This window comes from Gambusia affinis, linkage group LG11 (genome assembly GCF_019740435.1).
Source record: "Gambusia affinis linkage group LG11, SWU_Gaff_1.0, whole genome shotgun sequence".
NCBI classification, from domain to species: domain Eukaryota; kingdom Metazoa; phylum Chordata; class Actinopteri; order Cyprinodontiformes; family Poeciliidae; genus Gambusia; species Gambusia affinis.
Genome location: NC_057878.1, coordinates 4,142,005 through 4,162,148, shown reverse-complemented (window position 1 = coordinate 4,162,148; position 20,144 = coordinate 4,142,005). Strand labels below are relative to the sequence as shown.

Sequence of the window (20,144 nt, the reverse complement as noted above, 5' to 3'; positions counted from 1 at the left end):
TCTGTACTTTTCAAAACTGCATGCAAACGTCTACTTTCAAAGAATGTGTGCTTGTTAAAAAAATATTCACTCGTAAAATACAAATTTCAAATCAGCAGCAAATAGTTAAGCGTTAAACAGGAAGTAAAATCTGAACCTTCTTCTGTTTTACATATCTGATTTATTATACTACTTTATTCAGATCATGATTGTGAACTTAAAAAGAAGAAGGAAAAAAAACCTCAAAAACACCATGCTGTAAACCAGTAGAACATTTTAATGAAGATTATTATACTGTGAGAATTTCATACCTACTTCTGGGTGCTTGTCTCACTGCCTGAACATAGTTTTATAACTAAACACGTCGTCACTTAAAATAAATTTGCATTAAGTCATATTTCAAAGATTAAATGTCAACCCTGACTATATTTAACCAAACCAAAAAATGCCTGAAATGCTTTCATGGTAACAAAATATAGTTGACTGATTTGTAATGTTGTAAATGTCAGTAAAAAAAAAAAAAAAGAAAAGAAAGAAAGCCTAAAGTTGCCAACTACTCCAAAGTCCAGGGGTCACAGCACTGTTTACTTTTTAAAAACCGATAGAGTTTAATTAACAACATATTACACTGATATATTTTGATCCTAAAGCCAAAATAACAAACGGACCCTGTTAGAGAAAAACCCCAACTGTCTCCAGCAGAGCTTCATGACTAAACGGCTGCTGGATTTTCAATAGACAACGGTTTTGTTCAATTGGTTTTTCTTATCAAAAATTGAAAAAAACAAAACAAAAAAACAACCTGTTCATTATTCATTTTCACATGAGATTAAAAAAAATACAATATATAGAAATTTTTTGCATTTTTTTACATAATTCTCTATCAAAAATCAAACGCTTATAAAGTTCAGCGATCGCGGGACAGAGGGCGGAGCTTCACAGAGAATCAGAATTTAAAATGTAATCAGGTCACAGGGATGTTTTATGAATGCTTAATTTTTGATGTGAGGATAAAGTCAAAAATACAAATAACATCGATATGTTGTAGTTCTCTGAATTTTGCATGAGAATGAATAATGGAATAAGTGTTTTTTTATTCTTTCAAGTTTTGATTCTCAATTGCAAAACGACTTAATGAAACGTTCACGGACCAACGAGGTCCAACACGCACAACTTTAAAGTCGTACAAACAATCTGCTTATTGTAACACATTAAAGTGCATTTGGTGGCGGGTTCACTGTTTCAGATGGACGCTATGGCAACAGTCGGTCCTGTTCTGCTTCTGTTCCAGTTTATTGCAAAGAGAAAAGAAAAGCGTAGAGGAAGTGGCTCATTCTGCGCCGTTTTCTTCATGTCTGCTGAAGGATGGCTTTGTTTATTCCAGTCACAACAGACTTACTCTAACTCTCAGACGCGTGACAAAAAGGCATCGAAGACAAAGGGAATGATCTCAAGGCTTGGATTTGTGCAGTGACCAAAAAAAGGGAGGGGCCTAGAGGGGAAGGGGAGGAGCCTGGCCTGTAGGAAGGCGGAGCTTGTTGCTACGTTAGCTCCATCCAACTGTAGGCTATGAACAAGAGAACCAAGCAGAGGACGTGAACCAAGCTGGAGCCAATTACGTCCCAGATCTGCCAAGCGGGAGGCGGGGTTTGGGTGGTAACGGAGACCAATGAGCGAGTCTCTGAGGCCCTGCAGGGGGCGGGGCTTCTGGCTGGGATTGTCTTGTCGTGCTTCCTGTCCGGAGGGGTCGTGTCCAAGGCGACCAGGGCCAGAATGGTGGTGCGGACCTGGTGCAGACGGCACTGGGTGATGTCGTAGGGTGAACAAAGGGAAGACTGGCGCCCCCGACAGGAAGAGAGAGGCAATGCAATGAAGGTGGGTCAGACAAAAGAAAGGAAAAAAAACAAACAAGATGGAAGGGAATGGCAGAAGGAAGACAGGATGAACGGTGAAAGAAACAAAAGCAAGTAAGTGAAAGAAAAAAAGAAAAGAAAATTGGTTGTAAAGATTGAAGAACATGAGGAGATGAGGGTTGAAGTGAAGATGTAAAAATGGACAGAAGGAAAAAAAAAGTACAAAAAGGGAAATGGACAAAAGGTTAAATGAAGACAGAAAGAAAGTAGTTCACACACAAACGAGTAGAACCAAAAGGAAAGAAAGAAAGTGAAACAGAAAGAAAAAGAGCAAAAGAAAGGTGTGAGAAAGAAAGAAAAAGAAGGAGGAAGAAAAGGAAAAGAAAAAAGCAAAGAACGAAAGAAGAAAAGACAGGAAGATGGCGTGATCCAGCCGAAAGGTAAAGAAAGAAAAAAGAAAAGGCAGGAGATTAACCAATGGACGCAGAGTTCAAAAGTCACAAGTCTGAGCCGGCAGGGAAGCAGAGGCAGGCAGGGGGTTACCACGGCAACCATCAGGGATGCTTACTGAGAGGATGCTCAAGTAATCCTGGTGACTGGTTGGCCCTCTCTCTCCCAGTAAGCAGCCCAGTAAGGGGGAGGGGGAGGCGGCTGATGGGAGGCCAGAGCACTGAGCGCAGTAAAGCGTCGGCAGTAAAAAGCATTCAGCAGCATCCGCAAAGAGGCTCCAAGCTGTCAGCAAGCAGCGGCGGAGGTCAGAGGTCACACAGGTTAAAACAAAAGACACAACCAGAAGGGTTTTTTATATATATACAATAAAAACGTAGAACATACTGACAAATAAAAGAGAATCATTGAGTAGAGAGAGAGAGAAAAAACATGACAATAAAATAATCACATCGATATGAAAGCAGGTACAAAAAAAAACAAACTAAATTTCAATAACTGGACAATTTTCCTCGATGCGATAATTCCAGGAGATTTTGAACAAAATATAAAAATTGTTTTGCCACCAATGGGAAAAATTAGGATTTGATACACCGTGTGGTGATTTACACATGTAAAAAGGATTTCACTCTAGGAGGTTTCTTACTAAAGAAACCTGAAACACTAACTTTTCCCCTCTGCATCGTCAATAGATTTATGCTAATTAGCATCTCAAAAGCTGTAACAATACCTGACCTATGACCCCAAACAGTCACACTATGGCTTCCATCAATCATAACGGGCAAGGATCATATCCCCAACTCCAACATCTCTCTGCCTGACTTTCTAACTAACAGAGGTTTAAAGAGGAGCGGCAAAAGCAAATGAGCTGGATTAGCAGAGCATGCTAACAATTGATGATGTCATCCAGGAAATGTCACTGTGAAGTATCATATTTTCTGTCAGGAAATTGACCTGTTGGTGGACATCCTTTATAATCCATAATAATTTTTGAAGACACTCGGACAATATCAGTCACAACATTATATTTCACTTTTGGGGTAAATAAAGTATTTTTAAATATTAATATTCACCTGCCTCTTTAAGGTTGTGGTCAGCCTAATCTATGACTTAAAACACATCGAATGACGTTTTATCTCTTTAATTAAATGTTCCTGTAGCTTTCTTCGTTTCCTGTCTATAAACCGAGCTAAGCTAACAGCTAGCTGCTGGATTCAAGTTCATATCAAAAGATTTCAAAATGTTCTTTTAAGACTTGTTGCACATCAGAGTATGAATAGGATCCCTTCATACTGCAGGAGGTGTGTTTGTGTTAGTAGCTGCATTTCCGTTACAAATGTGCACAAATCTTTGTCAATATTACCGCTAATAACGAAAACAACAAAAAAAATTTTTTTCTGCAATTGCGGCGTTTCCATTAAAAAAGAAACGCAATCAAAATCAAACGTGAATAAGTTTGTTCACGGAGGATACGTAGTTAAAAACATCTTCCTCCTACCACTTCCTGTCGTGTTCTTTGTCATTTCTGCCAGTAGTAACATCTGACTGTTGATCACGTGAGTGTGTGCTGCATAAAAAGTGTTTCCGTTGCAGTTTTTGTGAAATAAAACATTTTGATACAGCTCGAAAAAAAAAAAAAAAAAAAAAAAAAACTAGCCCAATGCCAAAACTTTCCACCAAAATCTGACTTTTTCAAAAGTGGCCTGTTTCTGTTAAGCATATTGATTTTCAGAATTTCAATTTGCGCAATTGTAACATTAATGGGAATGCAGCTAGAGTAATTACACACACACACACACACACACACACAGACATTTACACTGAGACTCACAGTAAAGCCGAAGCAAATATCACAGTCAGCACAAGTTGACTACAGTTTGGGTCAAATCCCGTCAAGATGGAGGAAGCTAGAAGCTGGAGGCAGTGATGACAGCGGTGATGATGTCAGCGCTACATGTTGATGTTAAATGACTCCATTTGAAGCGATCGGGACAAAGAGGAGGAAAATGGGAGAGGGTGAGGAGGAACCAGAGCTGAGAGACGGCTGAGGGGGTTCCCAGGTTTTTATATTGACAGAAACATGTATTTTGGAGAAAGTCATCGGCATTGTTGCACAAATCATGTGAGTTTTTATTGCAGGAGAGGAAATACTGGTTTTACATAGAAGGAACCATCAGCCTTCCTCCCACTTCTGGTTCAGTATCCTGCAAAACTCCTAATTTGGATGATAAATCTATCAAATGTGTTGCATCTTAAATGGAAAATGTGTCTATTGCTTTTCTTTCAAGCAAGATCTCTTTTGCAGGACACCTTTATATTTTCCTTTATATCTCAATAAAAAAAAAAGTTGTACTCTGTTGAACTGAGGATGTTTTCATGTCCTACTCCAAACTAACAGAATTAGGGATGCACTGATCCACTTTTTTCACTTCTGATACCAATACTGATATCTGAGGTTTAGTATACCGATCTGATACAGAAAAATTCACTTAAAAATTTATAATAAAAAATTTAAAAAAGCATGGGCATCAATGTACTGGATTACAAATGTATTTAGTAACTCTGCACCAGTCCAGCATAGCTTCACAAGCCTGGTCAAACAGAAAAACAACTTTAGTTGTTGTTAATAATTGCATATTTTATATAATGTGGAATTATGAGTATAAAAGCCAATTTAAAATAAATAATAATAAAGAAACTGACAAAAGCAATAGGTTGACTACCTTGGTCAAACATGGAAAAATAAACAGCAACAGATCTTCTTTCAATGGTTCACAACGTTTAATACTTGATCCAGAAATGTTTCAATATTGGGTCAGACGTAGATATTAATCTGGGATCGGTGCATCTCTACACAGAATATCGATACCTCCTGAGCCGTAAAACCTTCCCTTCACAACGTTTTGGATGGAAACATGAAATTCGTCCCCAGCTCACAGAGAAACTCTTCACAGAAAAGCCCATCTTACCTGCGGCACGCCTATTTTCCTGCAGGCGTCCAGGAAGTTCTCCACGTTCCGCCGGCACTTCGCCATGCTGAGCTTGGGCTGGAACGACAAGCGACAACAATCCGGGTGAGAAGCCGCTCGGCTCGGCGGCCGGCAGATTTAAACGCCCCGGCGTTTGTGACACGTACCACGGCGGGCGAGGGGACGTGGATGCTGGCGACGGAGCGCGGGCGAATGTGATTGGCCAGATGGCAGAGGACGACGCCGTCCATCAGAGACGAGCCCAGGTCTTCAGGGAGGACCACCTTCAGTCGGCTCTCGATGATCTGAGGAGGCAGGTTGGAAGGATAGAGCTGGAAAAGGTCAAGGTTCACACACGTTTGATTATTGTGATGTTTCAGTCTTTACCACACCTACATTTCTAGATATTTCCAACTGTTTTATAACATTTAACAGATGCTTCACTCCTTCTTTTTTTTATTTTTTAAAGTGCAGCCTGGGGACCATTTCCTGCCATCCTTCAGAAGATGGAAACATGATAACAAACTGATTCACGTGTGGTTTTAATTAAGATTCTTATTTAATGGAAACACCTCAATTGGGAAGTTGTGTGTTTCTTTTTTTTTTAATTACCAGGAATATTGACAAAGTTTAGCACACGTTTGTAATAGAAACGCGGCTCCTGTCGCGTGGGCTAACAAATGTAACCTTGTGTCCGTTTGCTATGTGAACGCGGCGGTGCGTCCCACTGAGGCGAGTTTATTGTTGTCTCACGTCTCTCAGCTGCTCCATCAGCTCCAGCTCCTCCCTCAGCTGCTCCATCTTCCTCCTCATGGTGAACTGGGGGTCCACGGACTCCATGCTCTTGTGGCTCCGCAGGAACACTGCAGCAACAACAGCAGGGCAGCGAACACAGAGAATAAACAGGATGCTCACACGGAACCGGGCTAAAGGGACACAACGCTGAGAGGATACAGGAGTCTGAGGAAGGGGTGGAAATATCCATGTTGATTAATCCTGCCGCCTAAAAGTGGAGTTAGATGAGCTGCTGTGGTTCGCTGAACATTGGAAGAGTTAGCAGAACCACAACTCAGGGGGAAGGAGCAGTAGGAAGGAAGGAAGGGAAGACATAAGGAAGCAAGGAAAGAAGAAAGAAAGAGAGAATACAAGGAGATAGGATCTGGGAGCCTGAATTTTGTATCACAGACAAGCAAAGGCAATAAAAAATGGCAATAAAAAAAACCCCATTGAATCCTTGAACACAAGTGAAAATACACAAGAAAAAAAGGGAAGAGAGATACAAAAAACCAAGGAAGGAAGGAAGCATACAAGAATGAAAGGGAAGGAGGATACAAAAAAAGAAGGAAGAAAACAGGGAAGGAAAGAAGAATATTAAGTGAAGCTACAATGAAGGAGGAATGGCAAAAGGAAGGATGCGAAGTAGAGAGGATAGGAAGGAAAGAAGGAAGGAACGGAAGACGATAGAAAGTTTCTAAAACCCACTGATGAAAGCAGGTTTCCATGTTTCTGTGCTGGTTCATCAAATATTCTGACCTGAAGCTCTGAGCTGCTGCCCGTCACGGTGTGGACTGACTTCCACATTATTCACCTGAACTTAGCTTTTCATGTCAGATCCTATGAACAATCATCATCAGCATCCTTCAAGCAGTTTGAGTCACATTCAGGTAAAAAGGTTGATTCATTTCATATGAAGCTTTCTAAATGTTTTTCTATTACAACACTCAACAAAAATAAAACTAATCTTGACTTGCATCACTGAGATGCTTTCAGAGCGGAGCCTGCATGCACACACCCCAGCAATGTGGTCTCATACACACACACTCACACACGCCTACACGGTCTCACTTCCTCCCAGCAGTACCTCTGTTACAATTAAAAATGGCTGCCAGCCATAAAGCATGCAGAGCGCTTATATAAGCGTGGCGTTCACATGCTGCCATGCAGTCGGAGCTCAGAGTGCCGTCAGCTTGGACTTTGAGAGCAGATTGGTCATGTGACTTGACCGCTGTAAACGCAAATATGACTTCCTGAATAGAAAGGCTGGCTGGTTGTACCCTCACTGAAGGCCTTTCTTTTTTAAAAAATATATTTTATTTACTGCAAACAAACCAAAATAAATCCTCTAATTGAACTGAACTCTTTTTTTTCCCCCAAATTCGTGCTTGAAAAAAAAAATCCAATATATGATCAAAGCAACGAATTAAAACGATCAAAGGGTCGGACTGTGACTGAGTTCAGGTTAATAAGGAGAAATGTGGATGAATATGGGCTTGAACAGCGAGAGCGTTCCTGAGCTGAGTGTGGGCGGAATAAAGGCGTGGAACACACTCGGCCTTTTCACAATCAAAACACACACACACACACACGCACACACACACACACACTCTGAATGATTCACCTTCTCATTTTCTACATGCTGAAATCTCTACACTGCTCTGCTGAAACTGAGGGGAGTCTAAATGCGTGCAGGTTCCCTGAACGGCCACAGGAGGGAGCCGCAGGCTCACTGCAGGGCAGGAGGATACAGGATGTGGAGCCGAGTTTAAGAAAGAAGATTCCTCTGCTGGGTTTACTTTAATAACTCCCATGATTAATCTGTATTAATTCATCTGAAAAATAAAACAATAAACAAACTGCTACAGTGTTTTTGACTGGATGTGTTTTTAAAACAAAAGGAAAAGGTTTGAGATTAAAAACATATCCTCCGAGTGGTGACCATAAGATGACCTCCTGGTATCCTTGCAGTGCATCATGGGACGGTTTGATGTTCCCAAAAAAAAAACCAAAAAAACAAAACGTCCCGGACACCACATCAAACTTTTGCAAAACGTTCCATGAGGTTTTACATCCAAAACAAGATGAAACTTCACTTTGCTCTGTTTCTGTTTTCAGTAGGAACAGCGTCAGGAAAACCACTCTGATTGGCTCCAGATAAGCTCTTACAGTAAAAACTACTGGAGTTAAAATCACTCTGCAATAGTGTGTGTAACAATAGTTACTAAAAAAAACATTGTGAGTGGATGACATCAGCTCTCTCCTGTTGCTACATGCTGCTTCTCCCCTCAGTGCTGCCGCTGCACGGCATTCTGGGAATCTGCTGACCTGCCTTCATCCAGCCGCCCTCAGCTGAAATGTGTGCATTACTGTGGTTTATGCTTCACTGTGAGTTTTAAAAAGCTTGCTGTGAACGACCGGAAACGCAGATGACGCTTGGAGAACGGTGTGTGTGCTTCCAGATCAGACCAATGTAAGTCTGAACTTTCCTTCATTTTCTCTCCCTTCACACATCAGCGGTCAGATACGATCGGCACAATGCCGCCCAACCGGCAGTAAGAGAACAGTGTGTGTGTTTATTTCTACCTTGAGGTCTGCGAGAGCTCAGTTTCCTGCTGGCAGGAGAAAGCGCCACCTGGGCTAAAGGTCACGGGTTCTGCTGACCTTTCTCCCTTTCTCTTTCTGCATGTTCGATGCAGATCCGATGGCAGAGCGGTCACATGGACCTGCAACTGTTTACCACAACCAAATGCAGGACTAATGAGGTCAGGAGCGCAGACGATGGCGGAATGATGTCACTCAGCCGGAGGCAGGAGGCAAGTAAGGAGCGTTAGTCATAATCGTATCACACACACAGATAAGCTGCTTGTTCGAAAACAACACTTGAGCGAGAGAAAGATTCAGTTCCACACTGAACAAATCAGAGGGACAGTAAAGCAACAAGGTTCAGAGCCACTGTATTAATAAGCAATTATTTATATTAATAATTAGCATTCCTTCCATGGCAACCGGTCAGGTGTACAAAACCGTTCACCGTTTCCTCCTCCAAGCTTCCAGTTTCTAAGCTTCTGAGTTTCAGAGCAGCCCTCCCTCATGAGTGGGAGAGACTTGAGTCCTCCACTCAGCTCCTTCAGACTAGCCACTTAGTGGTGTTTGCTAATTGCTAACTGTGCAGCTCTGCTGAGCTCATTATAGGAGCTACTTCTCAGCGAAATGCTGGTAAAAATGTTGTTAAAGGGTTAATAGAGGAGCCATGTTGGGATGACTCTCTGAGGGCGGAGTTTCAGAAGGAGCAGGAGCTTCTTAAAGAGACAGAGGCCCAATTTCAAGGTGTTCAGCCAGGAAGCAAAATTTCTTTTAAGTCATATTTTATGTACACATCATTTTGATAAGAATTGAAGGTAATTTAGTTACTTGATAGTGCTATAAAACATAATACTGCCCCTGTAAAAAGTCATCTGTTAATTTATCCCTGAGGATCAAACAGTACATGATGAGAATCCATAATCTGCAGCTAGAAATTGTTATTGGCAGACTAGCCTGTGAACATTTCAGAATAGATTCAGGCCTGTTTGTGAGAGAAGCAACAATGAGTGAGCAACCACCTCCACAGCTCAGAGGTGCTGCCACATATTTAGAGCCTTTTAAGGACCAGCAGAGCAACGTGCAGCTAACTTGTTGCTAACTTGTGCTGCTAACACTGGCTGGGTTTTCTTCCCTACAAGTGACAAGTTGGCATACTTATCCACAAACCACTAAAAGGTACTATCAACTCTGATGAGACTATTAGATGGTTTTTAATCCGGATCCTGACTTTAATCCGGGATGGACAGGAGCAGAAATGCTTCTCTCCCCTTCAAGACTTGAACCAAATCAGCTGATTTTTCTTGTAGCTTCTGACCGGCCCTCACAAAGACAGACAACACAAGCAGCCACTCTAACGCGGCTGTGATCCATCTGAAATGTTGGGACCCCGTTCCAGTGGAAGTAGGATGCTCCTTCAGGGACCATTATCCAACACTTCAAATATAGCAGCTAAAAATAGAGAGGCACACACAAACACACCACTCATTCATGGTGCAGATGTTACACACACACGCACACACACACAAGATTAAAGGAGTGTCACAGTTTCCTAATATGGCCTGCAGTATCTCAGTGTGTGTATGACTGCTATGTGTAAGGCTATAATAAAAAAAACAGCTCCTTCTGTTGCATTGATATGTACTAGAAATAAAATAAAAAACAAAGAAAAAAATGTTTTTTTAAAACCAATGCTCAAAGTAAAAATAAAATCTTGTTCTGTCAGTTTAAAAATAGTTTCTAAAGCCAACAGAGGATCGTATCCTGAGGCGTAACGATGCTTTCAGCTCACAGATCGTCATAAAACGGCTTAAAGGAAATTCTGCGTAAAATTATACAGTCTGTCCAGCAGTTCTCTATTAAAATGCAAATTGTTTTGTGGTGTATAGAAAATGAACCCTTGAAAAACTGTTTCAAAAGCTGCAGGAACGTACCTGTAAAAATATTTTACTTACAGTAAATATGAATATGCTGAAATGAAGTCAAGATGTTTTTAGCTGGATTTTCTAGACTTTCAGCCCCGATTTGAATTCTTTGTTGCAAAGGATCCCACTGAACAAAGGTATCAGTCAGGGGAAGACATAAGCATTAGATAAAGGAGGCATACTGCTATAAGTCTCGTAGTGACTCAATAAAATCACACGAGAACTATGTAGCTGGATGGTAAGACAGAAAAAGATGACATTTTAAAAGAAATCTTTAAATGAATAAAATACAAATCAATAATAAATAACCTTTGGGAACCTGATTTCAACCAGATAAATATAATGGTAGAGGAAAAAAGGTGAGAATAAGGTTCAGCTACCTTATTTTCACTCTTGTGGGTACAACCAATCAGCTGCAAGGAAATTTAAAGGACGCTCCTGGATTGGCTGCTTTGCAAATACCAGTCAATGCCATCTTAAATAGGCATTTTAGATATCAAACCGTGTTTTCCTTCAACTATTCTAGACAATGCTGAACGAAAAAGTCTGCAAATTTTCCTGCTTACTAGAGTAACGATCCGAAGGAAAAATCTGCAAATCCTCAACTGTGGATTAGAATTTACAGCAGCGTTTTTCCCCTTTGAATAGCTTCATGTCAAACTCAAATATCAGTTTGCTTTTGATTTTATTTACTTAAATAAAACACACAACACAGCATAAATAAGTAGAATAAACAGAATGTTTTTGCCTTGTAGTTTCATTTACCAAGAAATAGAAAGTCCAGACATTTTATTGTGGCAATAAAAAGATCTGCGTTTCTTCTTCTCCATCATCTGAACAAACTCTCACTGTCATCACTTAATGAGCCGAGTCTCAGCTCAACTTGTGTGTGACCACATGAGTTTCTAACACACACACCCACACACACAGAGAGAGAGCAAACCTAACGTTTACCACATGTCTCCACTAGTCAGCAGCTACCGCAGAACATGAACAGCTGGAGATGAAAGCAGATGTGGCAAAGCTGCCCTTTGATCAGAGTCGGCTTCGTACACACGCGCGTACACACACACGCACGCACGGAGGCGTCTAATGTGAAACAGCCCGCCGGGTGGGACGGGGACAGAAGATGGCGAAATCGAGTGCAGTTTCACAGAACACAAGATCCACACGATTCACTTCATAGTTTGTTTTTTTTGCAGACTCTAATATCCAGAATTTAGTCAAAGAATCATTTTTAAGTACATCCCCAAACAATTGTCACAAGAAAAAACTACATAGAGCTCAGTCATGTCAATATGTTAAATTGGAACCCAACTAGATCATTAAACTTGCTAATATCCATTCAGAATGTGAGAAATTAAGGAATGTAAAGAAATGTAGGATATCTGTACGCCTGACTATGAAATCTCAGCAGTCTGCAGAATGTGGGCTGCTGATGTCCACTGAACGTGTTCACAGTACGCCTGAGTGAGACGGAGCAGTTTCATGTTTTTCCACCATGAGTCATAACTGCTTAAAAATAATTTAATTAAAAAAAAAATAAAATCAGGGTGGAGAAAATGAGCAAAACAGCTCAAGAGGAAATTGTGGATAAAAGATGAACGGTCACGTCACCACAGTAGTTTGGAAGTATTTTGGACATTTAAAACAGCAGCAACAACAAAAACAATCAATAATTACTAATATTGACTGATATGAAACGCTCATATCATGATACGTATTTCAACCGTATCGCCACGACTTAATAGTACTCAAAACGCTCAAGCAAACAAAGGATATTTTGGAGCTCTTTGTTATGCTAATATGCTAAAAATGACCATCCTCGTAAATCGGGTTTTGTTTAAAATAACGGGAGATTTTACTTTTCAGGCATATCGCCCAGCACTATGAAAGCTACTGAGATATTCACTAAAAAAGTGAAGTTAGGGAATGGAAAAATGAACATCAAGCACGTTTTTACACTAGTAATAAAAGTTGTCTACACAATATATCGGCTATTAGAATAGAACAGAAATAACCTTTGTTGTCCTAAAGTGGGGAAATTAATGTGTAAATCTGAATTCAGTGAAGAAGAGCACATTGGATCCGTCAGTCTAGATGTGTGTGAACTGACCAGTAAACAGGAAAAAAGTGTCTCACCCGGGCTGAGCATGCCTCCGTCGCCATGTCTACGATGTAGGGGTGAGGCCTGTGAGAGGAGGGAGGGGTCTAGACAGGAAGGAGGGGGTGAGCACGGCAGTGAGGGCGGGGCTACAACCACGAAGTGGGAAGTGATAACAGGAAGTGATGGCAGGACCGTGTGCAGTGAGAGAGGCGCCAAAGACGAGCACAGCAAGTTCATTCCACGTCAAAAAACACCCGAAAATTAATAAAATAAAATAAAAATCACCAAGTTCAGGGGGAAAAAAAAGAGAAAATCAGTTCAGAATCAATGACAGAGTTATTGATTCACAGGTTCAGGCAGGTCAGAGTCAGGGATTTTTGGGGAGTTTAACACCAAAGACATGCGGGAGGAGCATCAAAAGGAGGAATAAAAACAAAAAATGACACACAAAACACAAAGAGCACAAAACAAAAATAAAGATTAGTGGCATTTCACAATACACATCACTCTGACATGCTGTTAGCATCATGTTAGCTTTATTAGCGCTTAGCAGCACACTGACGTAAGCTAGCAAACTAAACTGTAAAAAAAAATACAAAATAAAAAAAAAAAGGGCGCAAAGCGCCAAATTCATCCTGACGGTACAGATAAAAGCAGACGGACCGGAACCACGAGGCTGGATTTGACTCGCCCGCAATAATCAGTCCGAACCTGTAACTACTCAGCCAAACTTTTGGCCTGAAGGACTTCTTCTTCTTATTCATTTCTCATTTTTTCACAGCTCACCTGAGCGAGGTTTCAGCCCAAACGGCGGACTGGAGAGAGATGGAGGTCCCATGATTGGAGATCGGTGTTCTTGCTGGAACAACAGAAATTACATCATCGCTTAAAATATTCAACCATCAGTAAATTAACAGAATTGACACATAAAGTTTTCCAGCACATGGGAGCAGTTTGCATAAACTCCTAAATGACTCAGCAGAGATGAACTAAAAACAAAACAAAACACATACAGTTGTGCGATGAAGCTTTATCAACAGTATTTCACTGGTCAAAACTAATACTTTATTCTCATAATTTTCTTTTTTTAGTGTGACCCTAACACACTGTTGTAAAAACATCTCAAAAGGTAAAAATGGAATAGCTAAGCTAATGCTATATAGAAGATGCCAGGATTGGTGGTAATAAAGAGACCAAACTCATCTGCAAATACCTAAAATCAGTAGATAATTTACTGTGTCTAAATTAACTGCCTATTATAATAGTTTACACACCAAATCTACCTTCACATCATGTATTAATACATGATGTGGAAATCGCATTAACACAACCGCAGAAGCTAACGCTCATGGCCTTCCTCATCTCTGCTCTGGGGGTGCAGCCAATCAGCATCAAGAAAAATAAATCCAGGAATAATGTGGAGTTACATTCCACAGAACAATCCACGAATAAGTGATTCACGGGCTTCACTGAGAAAACGTTGTTTCCCAGACTACGTCTCAATCTCATCAACCTAATATTGTATCGTTCTTTCCCATGTGATGAGCAGATTGTTACATAAATGTCCACTCAGGCTGACATTATTTAGGAAAGAGTGGGGGAAAAAAATCTGTCAGCAGAATAGGAGATCATTCAACTCCTTGTCGTCTGACAAATGAATATTTGTCAGACGACAAACAGGAGCCAAAATTCTTCACATCTGCAAATAAAATAAAAAAACATGGAACACCCCGGCTGTCGCTTTCTCCACGTTCGATAAAGAGCTTCATTCCTCCTGAAGTGAATCGCTTTGACCGGTGACGATGTGCAGCGAGACAGACACGTTTCTAATCCTCACATGTGCAACAAGCTGCCAGATGAAATGCGACACATGTGGAGGGATGGGGGAGTGGCTCAGCTGGCGAAAACAACACAGCTAACGGACTCTGCTGCCACGGTTACCTTCAGGGACATATGCCACTCATAGTCCCGGCATGCAAGCTGGGCCTCAAAGCGGGCCTTTTCTAGAATCATCCGCCGCTTCTTCTGGAACTCATAGCCTCCCTCCTCCATGCGCTGCCACAGGACGCACCCAAACGTTCAGGCGACAACTCGTTAACGTTTCTTACATTCTTATGGGGCTTTACTCATAACCAACAACAAAGTTACATTCTGAACAGAAAGTTGGCTTTTCCAGGATTAAAAGAAAAAAAAGAGGCTGCAGTTTGATAATGTGAATAAACGTAGAATGGAGAAAGGTAACGTCTCTAAGTAGTAAGAATGTTCAGCTTTACCTATTACTCCTTTAAATAAACGGGAGACAGGAACCAGATAATTATTGTTCTAAGGACTTATATAATCACAAGGATCGGTTTTCTTGGAAACAATATAAGATATTACTGTTACTGGGTGCGTTTCAGGTTATAAATGTATTTATCAATATTTCCCCAACGTAACAAAAAACAAACAAAACAAAACTCAATTAAAGAAGAAACACAATAATAATCACAAGTAAATAAGTTTGTAAATCGAGTAGGATGACGTAAAGACGTCATCCTACTCCCACTTCCTGTCGTCTTTATTGTCATTTCTGCCAGTAGTAATGTCCGGTTGTTGATCACGTGACTAATTTGATACCAAAAAGTGTTTCTGTTGCAGTTTTTACGAAATGCACTAATTTTGATACGGCCGAAAACGTCAAAAATGTTTAGCTTTTTTTCTGGCGTGTTTTCATGAAGCAAATTTATTTTCATAACTCCAATTAGCGCAATTATTTTGTCAACGGAGATGCAGGGAGGATCTCCAGTCACAGTCACTCTTCCAACAAGCTTGAAGTACCTTCTTACTGAGGACAGTAATGACATGCTAACAGCTCAGAGATGATATTCCACAGTAAAATATTCAGACATTAGAGAGCTCTGCTAATCCGCCTCCTCTGCTTTTGCCGCTGCTCTGTAAATCTCTGTCTGGTCGTGTGGTTAGAAATCGGGGCAGAGAGACGCTGGAGTCACAGATATGATGACTCTGTTCTTTGATTCAACCAAAGAAATCCTGAACAAATGTCTACAAAAAGCACAAATCAGAACCGACGTAAGAGATCTGCTCCAACATGCAGTAATAATGGCATCTTTGGTGACATCTAGTGGTAAAACTGCAGAATGCAAAAAAAAAAGTCTAACCATGTGTGTCCCTGCCAGGGAAGTAGGAGAAAACAAACATGTTAGGTCCTTTAGAGTCAGTACTTGGTTTGTCCATTCTGGGCTACTGTTGGAACACTAAAACCAGGGTAATAACTCTAAATTTTGCGTTATGGAAATTACTTTCATTAAGAAAAGCAGGAGCGATATTATGAATGTTTAACACTGGAGGCGACTGATTGAGGCATTACTGTTTTATTCTGAAATGCAAACTGCTAAAACCGATTTCTAAAAAGAAACAAATCAAACTGAGGGTTCTGAACATTTTTTCTACAACTATTTACATTAAAAAGCATCATCTGTCACTAAACTTTAGTGTTATTATGTAGGATTATGTTATGCTGTCAGGTAGTGAAGGACAGTAGAGTAGCAAAGCCTGTCTGACTCTAAGATAGAAACATTTTGGCAAACTGTACCTTTGGTGTTGTGCTTCCCTCATCGCTGTCTTGTCCACTGACGAAAAACAAAGAAACAGACATAAGACAAGGAAACATCAGGATGTTCTGGGATAAACAAAACAATATGTCTACAAATGACAATTTTTTCTAAATACTTGAAATATAACTTCCACATTCCTGGGACTGATGTCTGTTTACATTGTGGAAACTTACTTGAAGGACTCCTCCACGGTGACCATCTCCACCGGGTACAGCTGGACTTCAGACAGATCGTCCTGCTCCGCGCTCACTCTGAAACGTAAAGGTTAAACACCTGCCGTGTTACACCTGCCTGGTGTAGCTGCTGCTGTTTACAAAATAAAAACTATAATCAAATTCTGTAGGAAGCCTGCAGGTTTCAGCAACTCAAACGTAAGACTTTCTAAGACCACTATGAATGGAACTTCGGACCTTTACTGCGACAGAAATATACAAAGATGGACGACTAGGCAACAGAAGTGAGCAGATGGCAAACATCCTGTAGCCAACTGGCGATTCATTTGAACTTGCTTTATTTTTGCTAGCAATCATGGGTATATTAGCAGGTAGCTACCAATAGGCACAGGTCTTAAATCTAAGATCTATGTTAAGGGAAATTAGCTGCTAATATACCCATTTGTGGTATATTAGCAGCTAGTTACCAGTATCCGCTACATCCTTGAAAAAAGGAAATTACCTAGATTATGTGAGATTAAATGGTCCTGCCATGACAAAATTTAAGGCCTATGATTAATGTTCTGAAAGCTACCTTGTTGTTTTTCAATGAATACAAAACATTTGAGGGTCTCAATTTTAGATGCATGACTTTAAGGCTTGTTAAGGCTGTGAGGACAGCCTCTGGATGCTAAAGGGAAGTTAAATGACTCGTTAAACGTAAAGGTTTAACGAGTCCTGAAATAAGAACTGAAATAATCTCAGAGTTTCTGAGTTGGAAGTTTCTAATTCCTGTTTTCTCACCTGCTGGGGTTCTGCAGCAGCTCCACCGCTTCCTGTAGCTGGTTAATCATGTCAATATGGAGCTCTGTGCCCCCCGAGACCTTTGACCTGTCCAAAAACACAAAACCGACACATAAGCAGAACATATCTGAGGTAGTTGGCAAGGAACGACTGCAGGACAGAATAAATAAAACTCTCCCCTGAAGAACCTACGTCTGCTCTGTCTGCCAGTGTGAGTCTTCCTCTATCCTGAGGGGCTCTTCGAAGTCCGCTGCCGTTCGGCCCTGCACACACACACACACACACACACACCCACACATACACACACAGGTCAGCGCCAGCTGCGCCCGTCACATGACACGCAGTTTCCTCAGAATTCAGAGACACTAGCGCCATCTCACCCGTACAATAAGCTGTCTGTTTTCTTCATCTGCTCTTTAAGATACTTGATTGATTTGGTGTCATTTAATGGAAAGGCTTAATGGAGAAGATTAAACAAAGATAAAATGAAATTAAATAAATTATTCAGGGATGTGTTAATGAGATAAATTTTATATATATTTTATCAGCCATAATTATGAAATTTAGCTTCTTTTTTCTTTATCCACTGAAAAATCTGATCCGAAGCAGTAAAAACTGGAACAAAAGCACAATTGCTGTTTAACAAGATCCCAACTGGAAGTTCAGAAGTTATAGATTACTAATAATCAGCCGATCAACTTAAAAAGCAAAATGTACGTTAAAAAGTGCTTCAGTTACCTTTTCTTTTTTTTTTATGGATTGCTAGAGATGCAAACAGCTGTGCCTTTTCCCACCACTGAATAAAATCTACTTATATTAGTAGGTTGGATCTTTCAAAAATGTCTAGTGTGACATTATACTGCGGCGATAAAATAATTCATTTCAAGATACAGCTCCTCTCACGTCGTTCAGTCACCATGACAGCGCTACATAGCTCCCACCAGAGAACAGCATCATTATTGGTGGAGCGAGGTCATTTCCTGCACCGCTGCTGCAGCAGCACCAGCAGCTCTGCGGCGGGACGCCTTGCCTTGATGTAGCTGATGAAGCGACTGCTGAGAGACGAGTCTCTGTAGCTCAGCGGGTCATTCAGGGCTTCCGTAGGACTCTCTTCTATCAGGCGCACCGAGTCGGAGTTCGGGTCGGCTGCAATGAAACGGATGTCAGAGTTCAGAACCGACGGGTTGATGTCTTAGAAAAGGGTTTTATCATTTTTTTATGAGATGTTGAATATACAGGAGGAAATGACCAGCTTAGCATTAAGAAACTTCACTGAGTGAGACACAAACAAAGCTGGTTTTGACCAACCAGAAACACTGATATCACCAGAAACACTTGAAGTGAGACTAAACGAACTTTCGTAACTTTTCAGCAAGATATAGGATCTCGTTTTAGATAAATAATTCCTTAATATTGACTTTAAAAAAACTATTTTAATTAGGCGGTTTTTCTCTTATACCAAAACATTTTTCCCACATTATAATTTTGAAAATCTGCCAGTGGAACTAATACTTTCTTTTAATCAACACTAAGAAATTATTGACTTAAAACAAGCTCCTATATCTGGCTGAAACGTTACTTCTAAGTTAATACACCAGAAATTAGACAAAATTAAAATATTTACAGTGGAGACTAGACAAAAAAATAATAATAACTTTTGTGTTTTTGCTTTTTACAGTTTATTTCCCTCAAAACTTGTCACATCTTGTCCAGGTTTGAATGTAATTTACTGGAATTTTATGCGACAGACCATCACAAAGTAATCTTGCATTATTTTTAGTGAAGGAAATAAAAATCTTTAAACGTTGGGAATCATTTGAATCCATCCAATTAGCTCAGCCGATTGGTGCTGTGGTTCAATAAAGCTCTGTTAGCAAACTGTTAGCAAACATAAATTACCCAGAGAGCCCACTTCTTCCTCTCGTCGGCTCAGGGAATGTGACACTCCATCAGCTTAACCTAATTAAGGCTGATTGAAGTCTATTTAAACTGTGCGTCCTGGGAGCTGCTGCTGTTCTCCATTAGGGCTCGGATCGTCCCTACGATGTGAGCAACACACACCCAACACACACCCATGCTGCCAGCCGGACCTCTGGTTGGGTCAGTGGAGAAACGGATGGTGTTTCTGTGATGTCAAACCAACTCAACAAGCTCTAAACACACACACACACACACCCAATCACTTCAGCTCAGAGAGAAGACGAGGTTGGCACCGAATCTTTGCCTGACTAATGGAGAGACTCTGAACTCTCACCACATTCTACACAGTTAAGAGCTTCTTGATGAACTGCAGCTCACTGCGGTCCGGACACAACGAGGCAGACAAGCGATAAAGTTGGTCCTCTGACCCATCTGCTCGTTCATATTGTCTCTGTCAGTAAGCCAAACAGCAGCTTTCATGAAGTTATCCAATTAGCGCTTTGGGGTCTTGCAAACTTGCTATTGATCAGCAAGTCCATATCTAACTGGCTTCCGTTTAAAATAAAGAAAAGAAATAGAGTGGCCTAGTCAAACTCTAGACTTAATCCAGACACTGCAGTGGGACTATGAACAGGGTGTTCATGCTTGAAAACGCTCCAAAGCGTCAATGTTCCATAGAGAAACACGCCAGAATTCAGAATTCAAAAACGCTGGATGGAAACTGCTGCCAAGGATGATTCCAGAGGGTTCCAGAGCTTTCTCTTCATGAACTTACTCAAAAATTGGATTTTGAATTTAAGTTTGGACACCCTTGAACTAATATGATGCTTTGGTTTCCATTTCAGGATTCAGTTGTCTTTGTGAGGAGAATATCAGCAGCCCGTGGTTTCCCCCAGTGCATTATAATCCTGGCGGGCCACCAGGCTTTACTTGCTTCCCCACTAGGCTCAGTGTTGTTTGTTTAATGTAAGTAGGGTTTTATTACGTGCATCAGTAACAGTGACAGATTAATCTCGG

The 20,144-nt window shown here is 40.7% G+C and overlaps 1 protein-coding gene and 1 long non-coding RNA gene across 6 annotated transcripts in view; one reads left to right on the top strand and one right to left on the bottom strand.

Annotated features, from left to right (window-relative positions):
* Positions 1-20,144, bottom strand: part of lrch1 (leucine-rich repeats and calponin homology (CH) domain containing 1) — a 71,523-nt gene that overhangs the window by 6,712 nt on the left and 44,667 nt on the right. The window contains exons 9-19 of one of the 5 annotated variants that reach the window (XM_044131263.1): positions 18,238-18,353; positions 17,400-17,470; positions 17,208-17,294; positions 16,425-16,502; positions 16,230-16,266; positions 13,424-13,496; positions 12,673-12,783; positions 6,002-6,111; positions 5,416-5,553; positions 5,249-5,326; positions 237-1,814 (exon numbers count right to left, since the gene is read on the bottom strand). In XM_044131263.1, the coding sequence (XP_043987198.1) occupies positions 1,521-1,814; positions 5,249-5,326; positions 5,416-5,553; positions 6,002-6,111; positions 12,673-12,783; positions 13,424-13,496; positions 16,230-16,266; positions 16,425-16,502; positions 17,208-17,294; positions 17,400-17,470; positions 18,238-18,353 (1,193 nt within the window). In that variant the 3' untranslated portion in view covers positions 237-1,520. Of the gene's footprint in view, positions 1-236; positions 1,815-5,248; positions 5,327-5,415; positions 5,554-6,001; positions 6,112-12,672; positions 12,784-13,423; positions 13,497-16,229; positions 16,267-16,424; positions 16,503-17,207; positions 17,295-17,399; positions 17,471-18,237; positions 18,354-20,144 lie in introns of those variants that run through there. The other 4 variants (XM_044131264.1, XM_044131266.1, XM_044131265.1 and 1 more) reach the window with 4 other exon arrangements.
* On the top strand, positions 6,125-14,244 carry LOC122839562. The gene is made up of 3 exons (XR_006372061.1): positions 6,125-8,495; positions 8,722-8,842; positions 13,419-14,244. It is a non-coding gene; the product is annotated as an uncharacterized LOC122839562 (long non-coding RNA).